This window comes from Giraffa tippelskirchi, chromosome X (genome assembly GCF_054371585.1).
Source record: "Giraffa tippelskirchi isolate mGirTip1 chromosome X, T2T-mGirTip1v1.2.pri, whole genome shotgun sequence".
NCBI lineage: Eukaryota > Metazoa > Chordata > Mammalia > Artiodactyla > Giraffidae > Giraffa > Giraffa tippelskirchi.
The window spans coordinates 57,383,360-57,404,475 of NC_137289.1; the positions used below are offsets into that span (position 1 = coordinate 57,383,360).

The 21,116-nt window shown below is 45.1% G+C and overlaps 1 protein-coding gene across 1 annotated transcript in view; it reads right to left on the reverse strand.

Moving 5' to 3' along the window:
* The window catches only part of DRP2 (dystrophin related protein 2), a 48,343-nt gene that overhangs the window by 4,495 nt on the left and 22,732 nt on the right, over positions 1 to 21,116 (reverse strand). Inside the window, exons 7-24 of the mRNA XM_081565695.1 lie at positions 20,060 to 20,180; positions 18,012 to 18,280; positions 17,226 to 17,372; positions 16,690 to 16,768; positions 14,870 to 14,930; positions 14,494 to 14,555; positions 13,064 to 13,138; positions 11,938 to 12,139; positions 11,631 to 11,716; positions 9,848 to 10,005; positions 9,165 to 9,331; positions 6,919 to 7,030; positions 5,280 to 5,416; positions 4,890 to 4,955; positions 4,563 to 4,628; positions 3,568 to 3,711; positions 1,311 to 1,548; positions 84 to 204 (exon numbers count right to left, since the gene is read on the reverse strand). Coding sequence (XP_081421821.1) covers positions 84 to 204; positions 1,311 to 1,548; positions 3,568 to 3,711; positions 4,563 to 4,628; positions 4,890 to 4,955; positions 5,280 to 5,416; positions 6,919 to 7,030; positions 9,165 to 9,331; positions 9,848 to 10,005; positions 11,631 to 11,716; positions 11,938 to 12,139; positions 13,064 to 13,138; positions 14,494 to 14,555; positions 14,870 to 14,930; positions 16,690 to 16,768; positions 17,226 to 17,372; positions 18,012 to 18,280; positions 20,060 to 20,180 — 2,311 coding nt within the window. The remainder of the gene's footprint in view (positions 1 to 83; positions 205 to 1,310; positions 1,549 to 3,567; positions 3,712 to 4,562; positions 4,629 to 4,889; positions 4,956 to 5,279; positions 5,417 to 6,918; positions 7,031 to 9,164; positions 9,332 to 9,847; positions 10,006 to 11,630; positions 11,717 to 11,937; positions 12,140 to 13,063; positions 13,139 to 14,493; positions 14,556 to 14,869; positions 14,931 to 16,689; positions 16,769 to 17,225; positions 17,373 to 18,011; positions 18,281 to 20,059; positions 20,181 to 21,116) is intronic.

The window sequence follows — 21,116 nt, forward strand, 5'->3', positions numbered from 1 at the left end:
AACCAGTCCTAGCCCTAGCAGAACCCTGGGCAGGAGACCCGGGGCAAGACAAAGCCATGGAGGAAGGGGTTGAGGGAACTCACCTGCAGCTTCAGTGTCTGGAGTAGTCTGTCCTTTCTCTTGGGGGTGACTGCCTTCTGACTGCTGTGGAGAGGAAGCCAGAGACGACCCTGCAGAGCCATTGCCATTGGATTCGATAGGTGGCTAGCAAGAGGTAAGGTATAACTTAAGTGACTTTGCCTTCCTGACCTTACTTTGACAGACTCTTGAGCTTAGAAAGGTCCTTAGAGACCTCATGCCCATCTCTTTGCCCTAGGACTTGAAGAAGCTTTTGGTGGTGCCCCAGTCAGTGGCTTCTCCTTTCAGGAAACTTCTTAGAATATTTAATTACTAAATACCTTCTTCCTTCAACACCAGGTATCAAAGGCTCCCAGTTCTTATAAGGATGGCATTGCCCCCAGAAGATCTCTTGCTTGTCATTTCAGCTATAATTAAACTATTTAGAACCCAATTCCATCTGGAAATATAGAGTTGTGCCCCTGATCCTTGGTTATTGATATAATATCATTTGTTAAGACCTCCAGAAATTGATCCAGAGGCCATCCCTTGGAAGATCCGGTGTGGTATTCTATGGTATGGATAATGACAACAATAGGTAACATTTATGAAGTGTTTACTATATTTCTGACATCATGCTAAATTCAATTCAATTCAATCAGTCTCATTAGATTTTTACCACAGTTCCATGAAGTTGGTATATTTTTATCCCTGTCTTACAGATGAGGAAACTGGGGCTTAGTGAGGCTAAGGAAGTTGCTTAACATTTCAAGGCCACTAATTGGCAAAACCATATTCAATCCCAGGGCTGTTGAACTCCTGAACCACACTACATCCTATACACTCCCTCTCAAAGAGGAAAGGGATAAAAAGTAACAAGTGATCTGTTCACAGCCAAACTCTTTCTTTTGCCAAGTATGCCCAAATTCGCTTCTTTCCAGCAAACGTCAAAGTAGCAAAATAAACCCTTTGGATGGTTCTTTGAACTTGTTCTTTCAATACCAGATTCAATGGGGGTTGGGGACATGAGCCCTCAAAAGCCCTCCCTCTGCCCGAGGCCCCACGGTGACTTGAGAGTAACACAGAAGGATGGAGTGGAAGCTCAGTGCAAGAAAATTGGCCAAGCACTGTGATATAGTGGCTCCTTCATGACCCCATCTTTTCTGATTGCCAGCTCAGTGCTCTTCAGAAAGTCTTCCCAGCCCTCCTGTGCCCAGAGGCTGCTCTGGTTCTTCCCCTGTTCCCAGACCCACCTGTAGGAGCAGCTCCCTTAAGCGCTGCAGCTGGGACTCCAGTTGCTTATTGTGGTCTTCAAGAATCTGCATGCGCGTCTCCAGGCGGCTCTTGTGCTGCCGAAGGATCCGGGCCTCAGCCAGCAGCTCCTCATTGCAGTGGTCCTGCGCCACCTCAGCAGAGCCCTCAGTCAGGGCGGGTACCTCAGCGGCCTCCTCGTGCTGCCACTTGAGGCGCCTCAGCTCTCCCTGGAGAATCCTGCCAAGGATGGAGAAGCCAAGGCTGAACATCCTCATGGGGTATTGACTGTCCAGGGCCCAGTGTCCCCTCAGAGCCAGGTGTGAACAATCCCTTTGCACTCCCATTCCCACCCCCACACCAGCCGTGCTCTTGCCTGAATGGCCATATCCATTTTCTCTCCAGCACATGTGTCATTTACTCTGCTGTCCTTAGGCTGCAGCGCAGAGAGAACTGACATTTAGTATAACAAATTTCTCAGCACTTTGATGTGCTGCTTTGGGGGTTAATTCTGACCTTAAAACCAAGCAGAAACACATTCTGCAAATAAATGAGGCATTAGAGCCGCTGACTCACCTACTCCACTTTTAGATTTTTAGATTCCAGGGGAAGACATAACATAAACAAAAAATCACCCGTCTTTCCTCTTCTCTCTGCCACCCTCCTCTTTGGCCCACTTTAAACACCTACGTTGGGTCATCAAGGAAACAGATTCCAAAGAGATGGTCTCCTTTGGCGGAGACTACTTTTTTTTCCCTTGTTTTCACAATAGAATCATTCTCTCTCCAGTGCTTCCCAGGGCCTCCCCACCACTGCTCTAGCACAGCACTTCTCAAAATATCCATAAGGAAAAACCAGGGGGATTTTTCAATCCATTGTGGATCAGTGTTTGGTCTGAATGCATATGGCTAGTACACTGGTCATACCATACAGCACTTGCCACACAAAGTTCAACAGTACTTAAACTGGTCTACATCCTATTCAATGAAGACAAGTCCACTCATTATATGCTTGGATATCATGGCAATGTCAAACTGCTATGAAAGTTTCTAAAAACTTACTCTGTATTTATGTATTTATCTTGTCTTGAACCAGTAACAGATACTTTGCAAACAGGCACTGTTTTAAGGACTAGCGACTTCAGACACAGTCTGTTAGGCCAGTGGCATGGGCATCTTCTAGGTTAGAAGAGCAGGAACTGAGGCCTCACCCCAGACCTGCAAATCAGAACCTGCATTTCACCAAGCTTCCCAAGTTACCCGTATGCACACTGATGTTTGAGCAGCAGTGTTCCGGGGAGTGCTATTTATTCTAGGACACATCCCCAAAGTGGCTTAGATGCTCTTCAGACTCCTGCTGCCCTCTGTGCTTTAGGGAGATCAATGTCATCCCCGTAATCATCTTCACCTTCGCTCTTCCAGTCCTCACATGCTCTATGCAGTATCATCTTCCTCTTACCACTTTCACTAAGTGATAAGGATTTCTTTCCATTTCCAACAACTGAAAGTTCCTTGAGGGCAGAGACAAGCAGCATCTCTTCTGTATTCTCTGTGTTTGCATTCTCTCTGCCGGCATCTCCTGGGTACTTGGAGATACTCAGCTTGAGTTAAAAGGATTCAAATAATTATTAGTATGTGTGTGTTTTTATTTGCTCAGTTGTGTCTGATTCTTTGTGACTCCATGGACTGTAGCCCACCAGGCTTCTCTGTCCAGGGGATTCTCCAGGAAAGAATACTGGACTGGGGTGCCATGTCCTCCCCCAGGGGATCTTCCCAACCCAGGGATTGAACGCACATCTCCCATGTTGCAGGCGGATTCTTTACCATCTGAGCCACCAGGGAAGCCCAAGAATACTGGAGTGGGTGTTCTAACCCTTCTCCAGAGGATCTTCCTGATCCAGGAATTGAACCGGGGTCTCCTGCATTGCAGGCGAATTCTTTATCAGCTGAGCTACAACAGGGAAGACCAATTATTAGTATAGCTAGCTTTTATTTTAGCTATTGAAAGGGTTATTTTAGAACGCTTTCAATAACACAGACACTGGCTAACACATTATATGCCTGATCATTTTATCTTCACAAATGACTCTCAGACATAGGTACTAATACCACCACCCTCATTTTACAGATGAGGAAATGGAAGATCACAGAATATAAGTCACTTGTTCGAGGCCACAGAGTTAGGATGTGGAAGTCCAGGACTTGAGTTAAGCTGTCTGACTCTAGAAACCACACAGATCTATGCCATTGTCACACCCACCGGTTTTCATCCTCTAGGTGGGCTAGGATCTTTTCAAGCTCCCCTTTGCTTTCCGTGGCCATGTTGTATGGAGCCTGCTGTCTGAAGGCTGGCTCCCGGTCTGTAATGGGGCTGGAGTGCCGCAGCAGGTACTGGTCCTCATCTCTGTGTGGGGGTGGGGAGAGGAAAGAGGGGCCACGCATTGAACTGGGAAACAGCTCAGGGTGTGAGTTCTCAGCTCCCAGCCCTAAGACACATGCTGGAAAATTCCCTAAGTTGCACACAGCAGGAAGAGGGATGAAAGTGTTCAAAGGTGCAAGGGTCATGCTTGGGGGTGACAGCAGAGAGTGCTTCCAGGATGCTGGGGCTTCTGGGTTCTACTTGTAGCGATCTGGGAAACAGTGAGCAAATCACTTCCCTTTCTGTGATGTTCCCCCACCCCATTCCCCTTCGCTTTCCCATCCCTAAGGGAATTGTGGCCTGCCTGAGTCCCAGTCCCAGGACTGGATTTATCCATGTAACTGACAGTTCCTAGGTCCTCTGAGGAAGCTGGGGACCTCCCTAGAAATGACGGGTCCTTTCTCTGGGCTAGAGCATCCAGGAATCTCTCTGGCCACACTTCAGTCAAGCCCCTGATATCTCCCCAGGGTTGATGTGACCCAAGATGGGGCATTGGCATTTTGAGCATAAGATATGGCTCATTTGTGCAACTTTAGATGAGGGCATATTCTTCTTCCCTCAGAGTTGGGAATAGAAGGATAGGATCTTGCAACAGGAAGGGACCTTGATGGATGGCAGGGAGGTAGTACATCCTTCATTGCCCAGTTCAGCTGATAAAGGGCGCACTGCTTCTCTCATAAAACACTGTGCCCAGAAAGCAGCCTTCCTTCCTTAGGGTGTCAGGGACCCTAACCACCACGCCCCTCTTCCCTTGAGGATATACCCTTCCCAAATAGTGACAGAGGGATCTCCCAAGGAGAGCTATTCCTGGCAAATAAGCAGCTGTGAAAACTCACATGCTGTCATCTGGGGACAGGCTGTCATTAAAGAAGGAGTAATTTTGACTTTCCATCTCAGCAAGCCTGGTAAGAAAGAGCAGGAACATAAAGGAACACAGAATGTGAAGCCTGCTTTCATCTCAAAGACTCTAATCACACAAGAGGATAATCATGGAGTTTCAGGGGCTGTCCCAACTCCTCCTCCCCCCAAACATTGGGCCTTGCTGGCTGCTGCATATCCTCACTGTGCCCATCCCCCGGCTGTGGCGCCATTCTCTTGCCCCAACTGAAAACCCCTTCCCCCTCGGACTCCTTACAATTCCCCTCCCCCAAATGTGGTAGTACCTGCTGGCAAAATGCTCAATTCGGGAGTGTGTGTCAGCGTGTGGCAACATCGGGGAAGAAGCTGGCCTAAAATAAAGCAGCAAAGACTCAGAAGACCAAAGAGTGGGTAGCTGGGCAGCCTGTCTCCTCACCACCACCCATCCACACACACCCCATCACCACCACCGAATTAGAGAGCTGGGCAAGAGCTGATGGGAACAAGATCCAGAGACTGGATTCAAATTTGTTTCTCAGGTCAGATTCCTGGTTAAGCCCCAGCTGAATTGTACTGTCACTAGTTGGGTTTGCCCTGGAGCACTGCCCTAGCCCATGCGGGACTCGGCCCCTTCACAGCACACCCCTAGGCTCAGTGAGGATGCCCGCACCCCCTGCTCAGCCTCCGATACTCACGTCTCACTGTAGTCAGCCTCCAGCACCGATTGAACAGGCAGATAACCTCGCTGAGGGTGTTTGCTGAAATAATGCTTTGAGCGGAATTTGTTCTTTAAGGTAGTGGCAAAGTCCCTCATGTTCTCACTGGATGTGGTCTGGGGGGAGACAAGATAGGGGGACTCACCCTAATGGGCTTTTCTAGGGAGGTGTGGCTGCTCCGCTGGAGCAGGGAACGTGACTGGTAATCAACTCTCATTCATCTTTACCACATCTCACTCCTAGAAAAAGATCTAGAAGGATATGTGCCAAACTATGAACACTGGTTGCCTCAGGGAAGTTGGGCTGGAGGGGTGGGGAACATACTGAGAAAAGGGGACTTTGTTTTATACTTTAAATGCCTCTAAAAATTAGAATCTTTTACAATGATCATATATTTATTAACTTTTAGATATCTTTTACATAAATTCTAGAGATGCAGAAGATGAGCAGGAGCTAGAGGATTATCAGTCTACCATCTCAAGCCAGTTTTCCATGTATGATTTTAATAAATGTTTATTTTTGCAGTGCATGGTAAGTTGCTTCAGTTGTATCTGACTCTTTGTGACCCCATGGACTGTAGCCCGCCAGGTTCCTCTGTCAATGGAATTCTCCAGGCAAGAATACTGGAGTGGGTTGCCATGCCCTCCCCCAGGGGATCTTCCTGACCCAGGGATTGAACCCACATCTATTACATCTCTTGTATTGGCAGGCAGGTTCATTACCACTAGTGACACCTGGAAAGCCCAATGTTTATTTTTAGATGATAATTAAAGAAAAAATTTAAAGGGCAACATCACTGCTTCCATTGGGTCACACATGTTTCTGTGCCAACAAAACATAGAGAAGAGATGACAGCTCATGGAGATGGATTATGGAGATGAGGAGAGGAGATGGGAGAGAGCAGTGGGGAGATCTAGGGATATGCTTGGGACTTTGGTCTTATCTGTGGGGAAAGGGATAAAAGAGTTTAGGGAGCAGAGTCAGCTCAGGAAGCTAAGCCTGGAGCTGTGGGTCCTGAACACAGCAGAGGAGAAACTCTGTGGCTAGAGTTCAGGGATGCTGACCAACCTGGTCTCAGGAGGCTACGAAGGGCCCAGTTTTCAATGAAAGCCAAGTCAGTTTTGGAGACTCAGGTAAAGAGCATTCCCTCCCTTTCCTGCAAGAGACTGAGTAATGAATCTGAGCACAGACTTTAAACTTTGGTGTTGACTAAAAGGGATGGAAACAATGACAAAGTAGCAAGTGAAGACCAGGGAACAGGAACGATCCAGGAAGCTAAGCAGGAAAAAATAAATAGAGGGATCAAAGGCTAGTCACCAGGAACTGCCTTGCTCTATTTTTTTCCTAGACTTTTCTCTGCAGGAGAATAGTGAGTGCCTTTTAGATGACCAACAATGTCCTGGGCTGCTCCAACCAGCTGCAGCCCAGGTGAGGATGAGGGACAAGCTCTACTAGAAGAACAGGCCTGGATCCCTCAAACCAGTCAATCACCAGGCCTGTATGGAGGATGCTCCCCAATGGAGAGCATGACACAGTGAGCCAGTGCTGGGCAAAATGGATGAAGCATCCAGAAGCTGAGAGCTGCTGGCCCCTTCCACCCAGCCCAGAGGCTCCATACCGGGGTATAATACTCCATGATGGGATAATGAAGTTTGTTGCCCTTGCTGGCCCTGCCAGTCAGGAAGCAGGTCTGGCAGATGTCCACGTTAAACTGTTTCAGACTCCGGTACCTTGGGAAGAGGAGAGGTGGTGGGAAAGAGGATCCAATGTACTCTAGTGACCTTCCCCTCCCCCAAACATCCAAATTCACATCTACATTAGAAGAGGGTGAAGCATGGAACTATAACCTCCTGTACATGCAGCATTTAACCTCCTACATATAGCAGTGGCAGAGTCCTCACTAGATGACTAGTCTTACTCCAGAGACCATAAATCTCCATGACATCACATGCTCAGAGTTACAGGAAGTTTGGGAAATAGCATTGTCTCACCATTTTTTTTCAAAGGGAGGGTGGTATAAACAACAAGGTCCCACTGTATACAGAGAACTAAATTCAATATCCTATGATAAACCATAATGTAAAAGAATATTTAAAAAAGAATGTGTATATATACATATATGTGTATATATACACATTCTGAATATATATATATAATGTATCCAAGTCACTTTGCTGTACAGCAAAAATTAACACAATGTTGTAAATCAATTATACTTTAATTAAAAAAATATAAAAGGGAGGGTGGGACAGGGGTAAAGAGCTCATTATATCAAATGGCCTTCTAAACAAGGGTGGCCTGAAAGTGTACAGTTTCACAGGTATGACCAGCTTCCTTGGAGAAGGTACACCTTCATTATGAAGACAACTGATTCTATAAGCTGTGGGCATGTTGACTAAAAGTTATTCCTCAAAGTTATTTATAATAACTCTATTATGACTGAATACAGACTAGCCATTCAGATCCAATTCCAAAGCCTGCCTGGACTGCCCAGACCTAGTAGCGTAGCATGGTGAAGTATCTAGATGTAGAGCAGTCAGAGGGTCTGACATCTTGTCCTAGAGCTACACCAGCCAGCGGTGTAAACTCCACCTCTGTGCCTCATTTGCTTATAGAAAGCAGAGTGGTTGTAAAAAGAGTATGTGCTAAGAGCTTTAAAAAGGTTGTTATTATTTAGTCAAGAAGTCATGTCCAACTCTTTTGCGACCCCATGCACTATAGCCCTCCAGGCTTCTCTGTCCATGGGATTTCCCAGGCAAGAATACTGGAGTGGGTTGCCATTTCCTTCTCCAGGGGATCCTCCTGACCCAGGGATCGAACCCACATCTCCTAAACTGGCAGGCAGATCTTTACTGCTGAGCCTCTAGGGATAAAAACAAGCATTTTATGATGAAAGCTAAATTCAGGACAGTAGTTATCTTTGTGGGAGTAGGAGGGAAATGTCATCAAGGAAACTTCAAACATACTGTTTTGCATATTATATAAAATATGTTTATAATATATAAATTAGTAGACATAAAATATATAAATATATAACATATATATAAATATATTGTAAAATCTTGTTTATTTCTTCAGCTTGGTGGTGGGTGCCCACCTACTGGAGCCAGCTCACACCAGCTCATGAGAGCCAGTTGTTCACATTTCAGGAATTTTCCAAGTTGGTTGTTAACTATAGCTATTATTTAAAAATTAAATCATATAAACTCACAATTAAGCAAATAGTATTAAAAACTAAGGTATTAAATACTCAAGCTTATCACTTCGTTTTTCACTATTACTTATGCTCTGGAGGTTGTCTACATCTATTGTACCCTGTGGTGGAAATACTATAAATGGTGTACAACTGTGCATCTCTTCCTGACCTCCTGTGGGTAGCCTGACTTTGGCCACGGTGGGAGTATCTATATCATGGAAATTAGCCAATGCTCTATCAGGTTTCTCTTCTGCTTTCTGGAGAGTAGGCTGTGAACCATTTGCCAGCACACCTTTTAGTACATAGGTGTCCTCATAGGTCAGGATGCTGGAGCTTTTGGGTTCTACTTAATGCTCCCTGGGAAACAAAGAGCAAATTACTTCCTTTTCTGGGCTGTTCTCCCACTCCACCCCTACTTTGCTTATCTATACATTTTTCTAGGTCTGAATACTTCATAATATAACTGAAAAAATATTTCATCTTTTTTTCTTTTTCAAAAATTAAACAGAATGCAATAGAAAGGATTACAACCATATACAACAACATATATATACAATGGATTAGTTGTAATTATATAACTACGTAATGCATCGTTTTGCAATATATGATTTATATGTTACATTGCCTATTTTTATTAGTATCACTCTAGCAGGTATTGTTTTCCTTACCTGAAGCCCTTGATGGGGCACTGCCTACAGATAGAGCACTTGGTCTGATGCTTTACTTGTTCAGCAATGGTGACCCGATGCAGAACAGCCAGCCACACCATGGACTGGGGCTCCAAGTTGACCCATTCCAGGAACTGTGAAGCTTCAATGACTGGCTTCCCGGTGCTCTAGGGAAACAAGAAGCCCGACGGCGATGTCTGAGGCCCAAAGCATCTTGAGCCTAGAATGGCAGCCCTCACGGGAAGAAGAGAAACAGCAAGGCCTGGGTTTGCCTGTTCTTTAGAGGTGTCCACCTTCTACCTTGTCCTAGTGGACCTGGTGCCCTCCCCACAGGACTCTGACCCTAAAAGCCCAAAGAATCTTCTGCCCTGTTGTTCCAGCCCAACAAACTCCCTTCCACCTGAGTACTATAGCACAGCGAACTCTACTCAGTACTCTGTAATACCCTGTATGCATGAAGAATCTGAAAAAGAATGGGTATTTGTATATGTATAACTGAATCATTTTACTGTACACCTGAAACTAACAAAACATTGTAAAACAACTATATGCCGATAAAACTTGAAACAAATATCTGAAGCAAAGCAAAACAAGAACAGAAGCCCAGCTTTGAGTCCTCCCTCCCTTCCTCCCAATCTTTGTCTCATCATCCCTCTTTCCTCCCTCCCTAGCTCCATACTCACAAAACGGAAGCAACTACGGACACTGGGCTCCACGTTGCTGCCACCAAAGGCTGCCACTTCCCCCAGCTGACGGGGCACCTGAATGGCCTCATGAAGCAGGACACCAAGATGGCGTTGGTCACACTGGCTACCTGAGTTGGCCACTTGGCTGAAGAGGTCTGCTGGCCCCACCATAAGTCATGGCCAAGCCCACAACAGAAATGGCCAGGGAATGGTGTGAGGAGAAAGAAGAGAAAAAGGAGAAAAAGAAGAGAGGGTAAGAGTGTACTGACTTAGCTAATGACTTTTGAAACTGGAATACCTAAAGGTCCCTGATCTTCTAGAAGCCCTCTAAGAACATTCTAATGCTCTCCCTCTTTGTGTCTGTCTCACTTTTTTCTCTCCAAACACCAAGAGGAGTGAGCTGTGCGTGAGAGCAGTGCCAGACACAAATACACTGCCGGGAAAACAGAGTCTCAAGAAGCAAGATCAAGGGGTTGGGGGTTCAAAGGTGCCTGAATATGCATCAAGGTTGGTCTGCCCTATCCCCTCCTGTTCATGTAGCCCATGTAGTCTCATACTGCAGCAATTTCTCAATTATCCACACAAATGAAAATAAACACTGCACAGATAATCTATAAAGAGGACATAATTCAACCCATTTGGTCATCTAAGAATTCACTCTAAATGACTGTGGAACAGCCTATGGGACTTATATTTGAACACTGCCCTTGTGGGAACTCCCCTATTCCAACCCAATTTTAAAAAACCTCCTCCAGAGTTTCTCTCTGCTTCATGCCTCCCCTAAGGCCCAGAAAACAAACAAAACTAGAAGGCAGAGGGCCTGGGGTTTAGTTCTTGACCCATTACTAACTAGCTTGGGAAACCCTGGGTAGGTCATGAATCTCTCTAAGCTGAAGTTTCCTTACTTATAAATTAAGACTACATCATCACTGTCCATCCCATCTGAAAGGAATGTTGGGAGAAATAAATTATATCATAGCTATGAACGTACTTTGAAAAGTCTTCTTCCCTATAAAGCTTTCCTAGATCGCTGTCCTCACTCGTCTATGAGCTGACATGGCACATATCCTTTGCCATTCAGGTTATTCTAATCAGCACTCTAAGAAGTGCTTTCTCTGTACTTCTGTCTCCTCACCTGGACTATAAACCACTTGAGACAGGGACCACATCTAACTGGATCTTGTACTCAACACATTTAGCACAGTGGTCAGTGAACATTGAATACCTGACAACTAATGATGCTGCTGCAGGAAAATGCAAAATGCTGTACAAATGATGGAGGATGGAAGGGAAAGTAAAGATACTGTACACCAGAGAGGTTTAAACTTACAGAATTACATGCTGTCCACCTCCCAGATAATGGGATTATTGCATACTGCCCATGTTATCCCATGGAATGTCTCCAGCAGAACACGTGACATAGTTTGAGCATCAGATTGGGAGAGGGCTAAGCCTGATGGTCCACCGGGAAATGGAACTAGAAAGTCCAGGTCCTGGGTATCTCAGGATCCCAACTCAGATCCCCATCAAGTAATTACACCACATCAGAAGGAAGCAATGTCCTTGGAGTGACACTGGGAATGATAATGGGCCTTAGACCCATCTTGGCGTTTGGCTGTTGATTCTTTGCAATAGCCTCTACCAGGAAGCATTAAATGTAGCCTGAGTAGCCCTGTGCTGAGTCATAAGACTGAACTTCTGCTTATCTTGCACCTTTCTTCCTCCCACCACAACCCTCCCTCCACCCAACTCCTCTTCCGGACTTTGGAGTTGTACTCACACTGCAGTTTTTCCTTCACTTCCGTGCCACACAGGCAGGCAATGCCAGTCTTAAAGGACAATGCCCGCATCTTTCCACTGCGACCACTAGGTTTAAAAGAAGAGACTGAGAACTTGAATATCTGTAAAGGGTTAACATCTTGGCAGTCATTTCCCTCACGGGGTGGATCCCAGCAGGGCTTGGTACCAGCCATACCCCAAGCTGAGCTGAGTCCAGATCCACCAGGGGAGCAAACCCTTCCCACTGTGTCCACTCCAGATATCCCACTGAACTTCATCCTGGAGGCTGCCACGGCAGCAAGCCTTACCTATCAAAAACATTGAGGAGCCAGTTGAGGCTCATGTCCACACAGAGTGGCACATTGACCAGGATCCCTCTTTCCTCCTCCAGCCGTTCATATAAGGCAGTCAGGCAGTGAATGACCTCCACCACATCCATCACATGCTCACTGGCCTGCAGATCATGCTCATTGAAGATCTCCAGGGCTGTGGTTAAAGTTACCAGGTCCACTGGGGAGGAAAGGAGAAAAAGAGCAAGTAAAGCCAAAGGTAGAAGCCCAGGGACTAGACAGGGTGATATGGCCACCAGCATCACCAAATCTGACTCCATCTCCAGACTAACCATTTGTAAGTATGAAATAAGCTTGCCCTTTACCAAGACACACAACCCAAGTAGGGAGAAAGCAGCAGAAGACCCCCTAAATTAATCCCAAATGTTTCTATACCCAAATGATTCTTGGCATCAGTTTCAAGAAGATGGTAGGATTTGGGTAAACTCCCAGGGATCAAATACCATACCATTTTTTCAGTTTCTCTGCCCTTACATGCATTTCAACTGCAAATAGGTGGGTCCATGAACCTTGTTCTGAAAACCTAGACACTGGTTATGAAGGCTCGTGTATGGCTGTGTGAATGTGACATATCTCAGGAGGATTTTTTAATTACCCCCAATGCTGGTATCAGCCTAGCCAGATACACTTGGTCCAGAAAGAGTGGATGGACAGTGTCTCGGAGAGGAGACAGAAGGCACATTATATCTGCAGCCCTGTTGTCCCCTAACCATTGGCATTTGCTTCAACCATTCTGCTGCTACATCTAATAACCCCAAGATGGTGAAAGAACACAAGCCTTCAATGGCTCCAAACCATTTGCTGGATACTTCTTCCCATAAAACACTAGCTTGATTGTCTGTGTTGGGCAGGGAAGAAGGGACAAGGAAGAGGCGAGCTGTGGGTTAATTTGGAAACAAGTCTGGAGGTTGGAGAAAATAGAAGGACCCTGGAAATATCAGGTGTCCACAGCCAGCATATCCCAGCCTTTGGAGAGTCCCCACGAAGCTGACCAACAACCTTGGCCAAGGTGGGACGGAAGTGGGAAACAGCCAATGGATGAGGAAGGATGAAGGCCATAAGGGAAGTGTGGTGGGAGACTTACAGCGCAGTGCCTTCTGGACTCTGCGTAATTTCATGGCAGTGCGGTAAGCTGAGAACTTAATGTTGTTCAAATCAGCTGCAAAGAATGGAAAGAGATCCACTCAGATCAGGGAAATGCAAATTAAAACCACAACAATATATCATGTTACACCTGTCAGATTGACAAAAAATAAAAGTCTGACAGTAGCAGGTGTCAGCAAAGATGTGGATGAATGAGGATTGCTAGCAGAAGTGTAAACTGACACAATCATATTGGAAAACAACTTGGTATTACCTAGTAAAACTGAACATTCATATATCCTACAACCCAGCCAGCTGTATATATTCTAGAGCAGTGACTTTCACTTTTTTTTTTTTACCAAGCAGCACTGTTTTTGTTAGCTCCAAAGTAGAAATGACCCGAATGTCCATTAACAGTAGGATGGATGAGGAAACTGTGATATATACAATGGAACACTCCACGGCAGTGAAAATGAATGAACTATAGTCACATCCATCAACATGGGTAAAATCTACAACATAGTAGTGAGTCTCTCTTAGCAGTGAAAGATAAGGCACATGAGAGTCACATTCATCATAGCCTTGATAACGTCTTTCAAAGCATATCTAGCATATATCTATAAGCCTAATTCCCTGATGTGACGATAAAATTGTTCAGGGGGAGAATAGAGCTTCCTGTTGAGGGAGGTGCAGAGAGGAAAGGAAGGAAGCTACTGGAAAAAGGATAAGGACTCACTTCCACCCTCATCTGCTTGTTGGATGGGATTTCCTTGTGTTCTTTCTTTTTATTTTTATTGAGACATTGGTTTATAACATTATATAAGTTTCACGTACACAATATTTTATTTCCACCTGTCACTATTCAGTCAATCCCCTTACCTATTTTGCCTTTCCCCTACCCCTTCTTTTCGGGTAACCACTACTCTGTTTTTTGGTATCTATGTGTATTTGTTTGGTTTGTTCATTTATTTTCTTTTTATATTCACATATGAATGGAATCATATGGTATTTGTTTTTCTCTATCTGATTTATGTCACTCAGCATAGTATCCTGAAAGTCCATCCATGTTGTCACAAGTGGCAAGATTCCATCCTTTTTTATGATTGTGTTCTACCATGTGTATGTGTGTGTGCATGCATGTGTGTGTGCATGCATGTGTGTGTGTATGTATGATCCAGCTATCCCCACTCCTGGGTATTTACTCAAAGAATATAAAAACACTAATTCAAAAAGATATATGCACTCCTGTATTCATCACAGCACTATTTACAATAGCCCAGACATGAAAACAACCTAACCGTCCATCAGCAGATGAATGAATAAAGAGGATATGGTATACGTACACACAATGGAATACTATTCCCTTGTATTCTTATAGGACAAAGGCAACTGTATAGATCTCCACCCTACACAGGAACTTTGAATTCTTACCTAGAGTTTGGTATAACTCGGTCATCTTGGGATGGTCCCAGCATGTGGTTTGAGCCTGGTGGCTACAAATAAAAGCATCAATAGCACCAGGGTCCATATCACCCCCCACCCCACAGACAAACATGCACACACCCCTCTGTGATAGGTTGGGTACAAGGAGCAGCAGGATCTGAGGTTGAACCCTGAAGGTCCCAAAGCACAAGGGTTCACCTTTACCCAGGTAGAATACTGAGCTCTTGAGATGAGTAAGAGGAAAAACTGGATTGGGAAGAGGAATCCCAACAGATAGGGGTGAGAGGGATAGGTAGAAAAAAAGACAGGGGAGGGAGAGGGTGGGCAGGTGATTGACCTGTTTCTGATTCAGATGGTCACTCACTTGATGTAGTAGGGGACTTTATTGGGTGAAATTGCTCTTTCCCAGGGAACCTGAACAGAGGCTGGTGAGGGAGAAGAGAAAGAGAAAGAAGCTGGCCACTAATGTTCTTCAGGCCCCTGATTACTCCCCTGTACTATCCTCCCAAAGAAATAGCTAAGCCCCAAAGGGGATGCCTGAGTCTCATTGCCAGCTCTTAACAGGAACTGAGCATGGGGCAAACACTTCTAATGAACACACTTCTCTCCCTCTCGTTAGGGTGAGGGACGGAGAAGAGGTTGTCACTGATACTTTCATGTGCCAGAGACATGACAAGGGCATGAACAGGTGGCCCTGGCCACCCTAACAATCTTCCCCCTGAGCAGGCTATCATTTTGTCCATTCAGCTGCAAGCAGCTGGTGTGCTACTGTGGATACGAAGTGACCCTACTTTCCTCATGGGACTCAAAGCCCTTCCCCCAGAAGGCCCAGCTTCTCAGTCCTGTGAGACAGTGGGGAACAGGACTGCCCACTCATCTCTGGTGAGAAACTCTGAAAAATGATGCTTCTTTCTGTTCCATGTCTTTAACTTCCAGATGTTCCTGGAGAGGTTCAGTCATCTGGTCAATCTCTTCCTTGCAGTTTCCCTGGGTACAAGAGCCTTCTGCAGGTGTAGCTGCATGCCAGTCATTATAATTCAATAGTTCGAATTTCCATTAACATTTATTGAGTTCCTACTATGTGCCAGATACTCTGCTGAATGCTCTGTGTGCATATATAATTTTCATATCTAGTTACATTTCCACCATCTCCACTCTGATTGGGTCACCATCGTCCCTCATCTAGATTATCACAATATCTACCCTAACAGGTCTCCCTCCTCCTATTCTTGCCCCTCAACACTCTGTTGAAACAAAAGTTGGATCATGTCATCCCTCTGCTCAAACCCCTGCAAGGTTCTTCATTCTACTCAGAATAAAATCCCAATTCTTACCATAGCCCTCTAGGCCCTCCATGCTTTGGCTTCCTGCTTCTATTCTGATCTCCTGCTCTCTCTCCTCTTCACTCACTTCTATACTGGTCTCCTTGCTGTTTCTCAGGTATGCCCCTGCCTTAAGGTCCTGGAAGTTATTGTTTCCTCTGCCCAGTCTGCTCTTCCCTCAGATATCCACATGGCTCATTCCCTCACCTCTTTGAGGTTTCTACTCAGTTGCCATGATTTCAGTGACAACATTCCCAATTCAAAATTGCAATGCCTTCTCCATTAAGTCCAGCACTCCCTAACCCATACCTTCCCTGCTTTACTTTTTTCTGAAACACTTGTCACCAATTGACATTTTACACACACACACACACACACACACACACACACACACACACACTTATTTGTTTATGGTCTGGCTTCTTCTAGCAGAATGTAAGCTCTCCAAGTCCAAGAATTTCTGTTTTGTTCACTGATGTAGCCCCAGTGCCTAGAATGGTACCTGGCCCATGGTAGGCCACCAATAAATATTTTTGGAACAATAAAGTCATTTAATTCCCATAACTCTATGAGCTCGGTCATATCTTTCCCTCTTTTTATATATGGGGAAATTGAGGATCAGAAAGGTTAAGCTATTTTTTTCAAGCTTGCACAGCTATGAAGTTGAAGAGCTCTGACTCAGATCCAGGTCTCTCTGACTCAGGAGCCTGTCCTTTTAACCACTATCCTACACTGCTTTATTCTACTGCTTCTTAGGTGCCAAGGTACACTGGGCTCCCACCAGGCCCCCAACAGACAACAGCAGACTCTCTTGGAAAGTGGCTGAGGTTCTACAAAGTGAAGTATAGCTTGTCTCACATACAGGAGAGGAAGTGTTGTGACCCAGGCCCAAAGTCCCGGTGAGCATCCTGAAGCTGCTTAAGCCTCTCGCCAACTGACACCTATGGAAAGAATATGCAGGAAGTCAGTGGCCTCATTCCACATATCCAGGGTGGGATTTCCAGGTGCCTCCGGCCATCTTCGTGAATTCCCTCCAAGGCTGCCTCTTCTCCAGTTCCACATCCTCCCACCATTCACCCAAATCCTAGTTCTCCCATGTCACTCCCAGAGGTCACAGAAGAGCATCTCTAACTCCAGGCCACAGTCACTCTTCATCTGCCCCTGTCTACTCTGAGTGGCCAAATGCAGACAGGCCCCTCTCAGACTATTTTAATTACTTCCTGCAGTTTAGAGGTTGAGAAGCTTGTTTCCTGGCCCCAAATTCTACACAACTCTTTCCCCACATAGATCCCATTTCAATGCCCCTTTACTTCCTGAGGGCCTGGAGAAGTCCCCCCATCACCAAGCCTAGTTATACCGAATCTTTCTCCCATAGCTCACTTTAGGCTTCTCCTTTACCTGTAGCTGTTTCCACCGGATGTTGATTTGCTCCAAAGCCCGGGAGTTCTCCATTGACAAGTGCACATCAGAAATGGCAAGTTGATGGGCCAGATCATTTACTAACTTCACTCCATCTTTCATGGGGGAGAATTCTTCCTTGAATAGCTATGGAACCAGGATCCAAGTCCCACAGCAGGTAGATAGTGGGAAAGAGGAACCATTAGTCATTCACACCAACTCCTTCCTCTTTACCCAGAGATTTTGTTTTAGTAGCGCAGCTTCCATGCTTGCATATTAGGGCAACCAGACTAAGATGTGTGTGTATGGGGGGTGGGGGTGGGCATTCTCCTTACTTCCTTTTCTTCTCTTAGAAAACACCAGGGAAAGAGAAGACAGTAGGACAGAGGAGACCTCAGCTAAGTGTGTTAGTCGCTCAGTCATATCTGACTCTTTGTGACCCCAAGAACTGCAACCCACCAGGCTCCTCTGTCCATGGGATTCTTCAGGCAAGGATACTGGAGTGGGTTGCCATGCCCTTCTCCAGGGGATCTTCCCAACCCAAGGATTGAACCCAGGTCTCCTGCATTGCAGGGGGATTCTTTACCATCTGAGTCACCAGGGAAGCCCTTCCCCAATCAGAGAAGTTCTCAGCTAAACCAGCCTCCAAATCCAGCAGAGAAACTGGGAGAGACTCTGTTGAAGTCCAGGGCAACAATGGAGCCTCAGCATCAGGAACACTGTCAGGGTCTGGGTGGAGTATCTGGTCTCCAGGTAGGCTGTAGCCAGGGGAGAGGGCTTGCATACCTTAAGAGACTGGATATGCTCAGGAAGTGAGTCAATGAAGAGATCCCCGATGGGCTCCCAAGTGGCTCGGACTCCCTCGGCCTGGGTCAGAGTTGCACTTAATTCCTCCATTGCTCCTTGGATCTCCAACAGCTGCTCCAGAGTACGCTCAATGTGGCGGTGCTGGTCCACGCAACGGGCTGTCAACTTCTCCCAGAGTTCACTGGCCACTGTTGCCTGCTTCCACACAAAGCGGCTAAGATTCTGGATCCGCTGTCTAGGAGAGGTATCTGCAAGGGCAGTCATGAAGTCAGGTCAGGCCAGCCAGGCAAGGGTAGCCCACGGAAAGACAGCCTTTTGTAAACAGGTGTGTGCTGTGTGTGTGTTTTCATACACACACATACATATTTTTTATGGCTGAGCTCCATTTATAAATGTAGCTTTTTTAAAAATTAAAACTTTAATTTTGAGTTCATAGTAGATTCATATGCAATTGTGAGAAATAATAGAAATCTCATGTACCCTTTAGCTAGTTTCCTCAAATAGCAACATCTTACAAAATTATAGTATAACAATCAGGATATTGACATTGACACAATCCAGAAATTTTTTTCAGAATTCCCCAATTTTATTTCTACTCATTTGGGAATGTGTGTATGTTTTGTTCTATGTGATTTTATCACATGTGTAGGCTCATGGATCCACCACCACAGTCAAGAAACCATATTGGTGTTTTCCACCTACTGTATCATGAGGATTTCCTCATATTCTTAAGAAATGGGCAAGGTAAAGAGTGAGTAAAATATTTAATAGGTACAGTAAGGCCAATCATCCAGAGTTCTATTCACATGACCTTGGAATGTGATTTTGCATTAGTGTCTATTGTGTGTGTGTGCTAAGTTGCCTCAGTCACATCCAACTCTTTGTGACCCCATGAACTGTAGCCCATCAGGCTCCTCTGTCCATGGGATTCTCCAGGCAAGAATACTGGAGTGGGTTGCCATTTCTTCCTCCAGGGGATCTTCCCGACTCAGGGATCGAACCCACATCTCTTACATCCCCTACATTGGCAGGTGAGTCCTTCACCACTAGCACCATGTGGGAAGCCCTGTTGTCTGTTGTGCGGTTCCTTCCAAAGAAGGGAGGCATTTTATGAAGGTCCAGCATAGGAGAGGTTAGTATAACTTTCCCATCCTTTCCACCTAGGCTCCTAAATTGTAATTTTCCTTCTCCTCCCTCAGACCTCCCCTCAAAAATAGATTCAGAGCCCCCAAACTCCAGGCTAATTGGAATTGCCCTGCTCTCTTGAGCTTGCTCTATCTGAGGCCCATTGGGTGGTAAATTGAGTACTGGTTAGTACTCAGTAGGAGGAGCTCGAGGTAAACTGAGAGGGTCAACAGCATCGACAAAGGGCTCCATCAACAAAGGGTCCTGTCAGGTCATTCATAGCCAGTCTCAGAGTGTCAGAGCTTCTTTCTGGAGAAGAAGGCTTGCTGGGCCATCACTTGGAGCTAAAACCACGGATCCCACCCTGCTGCCTTATTTAAATTTAGACCTACAGTGACCCACTCCATCAGAGAAGGAGAACCAGGAATCACCAGGGTCAGAATTAAAGAGCCACAATCAGTTTTCTTCTCAAGTACCATCACCTAATTTTTAAGGATTTTTTGAAATGATTTTTGTTTGCTAGTTGATTGGAGCAGTGTCACATGCCTCTCTATACTCCAAATAAAGCAGTATGTTTTAAAAGAACACACTACTACTTTAATTTACTGAGTTTGTTTAATGCATTTGAGTCTTTTTTATTTCTTTTTCATGCCTTCTTAGATGGCCACACACGATGCTCCAGAGAGCCACATACAGCTTTGGGCCAAACACTCATCTCCCCTGCTCCAGGGTCTTCTCTTTGCATTTTCTTTGAGTGTCAATCTTGTTCCTTCCCAATTTTGGACTCCTAGGAAAAAATTATCCTCCTAGGTAACAGCTTAGAAAATGAGTTTGGGATGGACATAAAGGTGATTAATGGTTCATAGCTCAAGAAGAAGATGAAAGAGAGGAAGACCACCCACCTTTGCTCTCAGAATGAGGCTCCTCTAATTCATCAAATGGGTGCTGGGACAGGAAGGCCTGAGCTGATTCCAGCACAGAGTAAATATAGGGGCCTCGAGACTTGACATCTTCCATAAAGGCCTGTGAAGTTTAGCAACATGGTCAATGGGGAAGGAAAGTGTTTCAATTGTTTTGAATTCCATCCTGCAATTGACAATCTTTCTTCTCCTCAGTGCAACTTGATATCCTGTACCTTTGGCTACTCAGAGTAAAAGAGGGGCAGTCTTCTCTATAGGCAAAAGAATAACTTTGATACTGGAAGGTCTATTTACTCTGAAATGGATCTGTCTATGCCACAAGGTAGAGAGAAATATGGACACTTGGGGCTAGGAATCTTGGTTCCCTGGAAGACTCAGAAAGTCCTCTGAAAGGGGCTTTAAGAAACTAAAACCAGGATGGGCTAGATTTATATGAAAAGTTGAATTAAATTTTTGTTGAAATATACACAAGTAAGCAAATCAAAAGTGTAATTTTCATCACAGCTTGATGAATTTTCATAAAGTGATTCCATATCTGTAACCAGTACTGAGAGGAAGAAACAGAACTCCACCAGCATCCCAGAAGGCCCTGTCATGACCTCTTTCAGTCACCCTCTCCTCCTCCCCTCCCCCAAGGTAACAACCATCCCGACTTATACCACCACTGATTACTTTTGCCAATTTTTAAACCTTATATAAATGGAACCACACTGAATGTACTCTTTTTTGTATTTGACTCTTTTTTTCACTCAACATATTGTCTTTAAAATTCAGCCATACCGTGGCACACATTTATAGTTTGTTTATTTTCTTGCTATATTGTATTCCATCCTGTATTCATCTTTTAAATTGTGCTATAATTGACTTATAACATTGTGCAAATTTAACACAATGTGTTGATTTGATTTAGCACAATATACTGATTTGATACATTTGTATAATATGATTGCCTTTGTAGTGTGAGCTAACACCTCTGTCACATCACATCACGTAATGATCATTTCTTCCAGTGCATCTGTGTTCACTTTAAGAAACATTT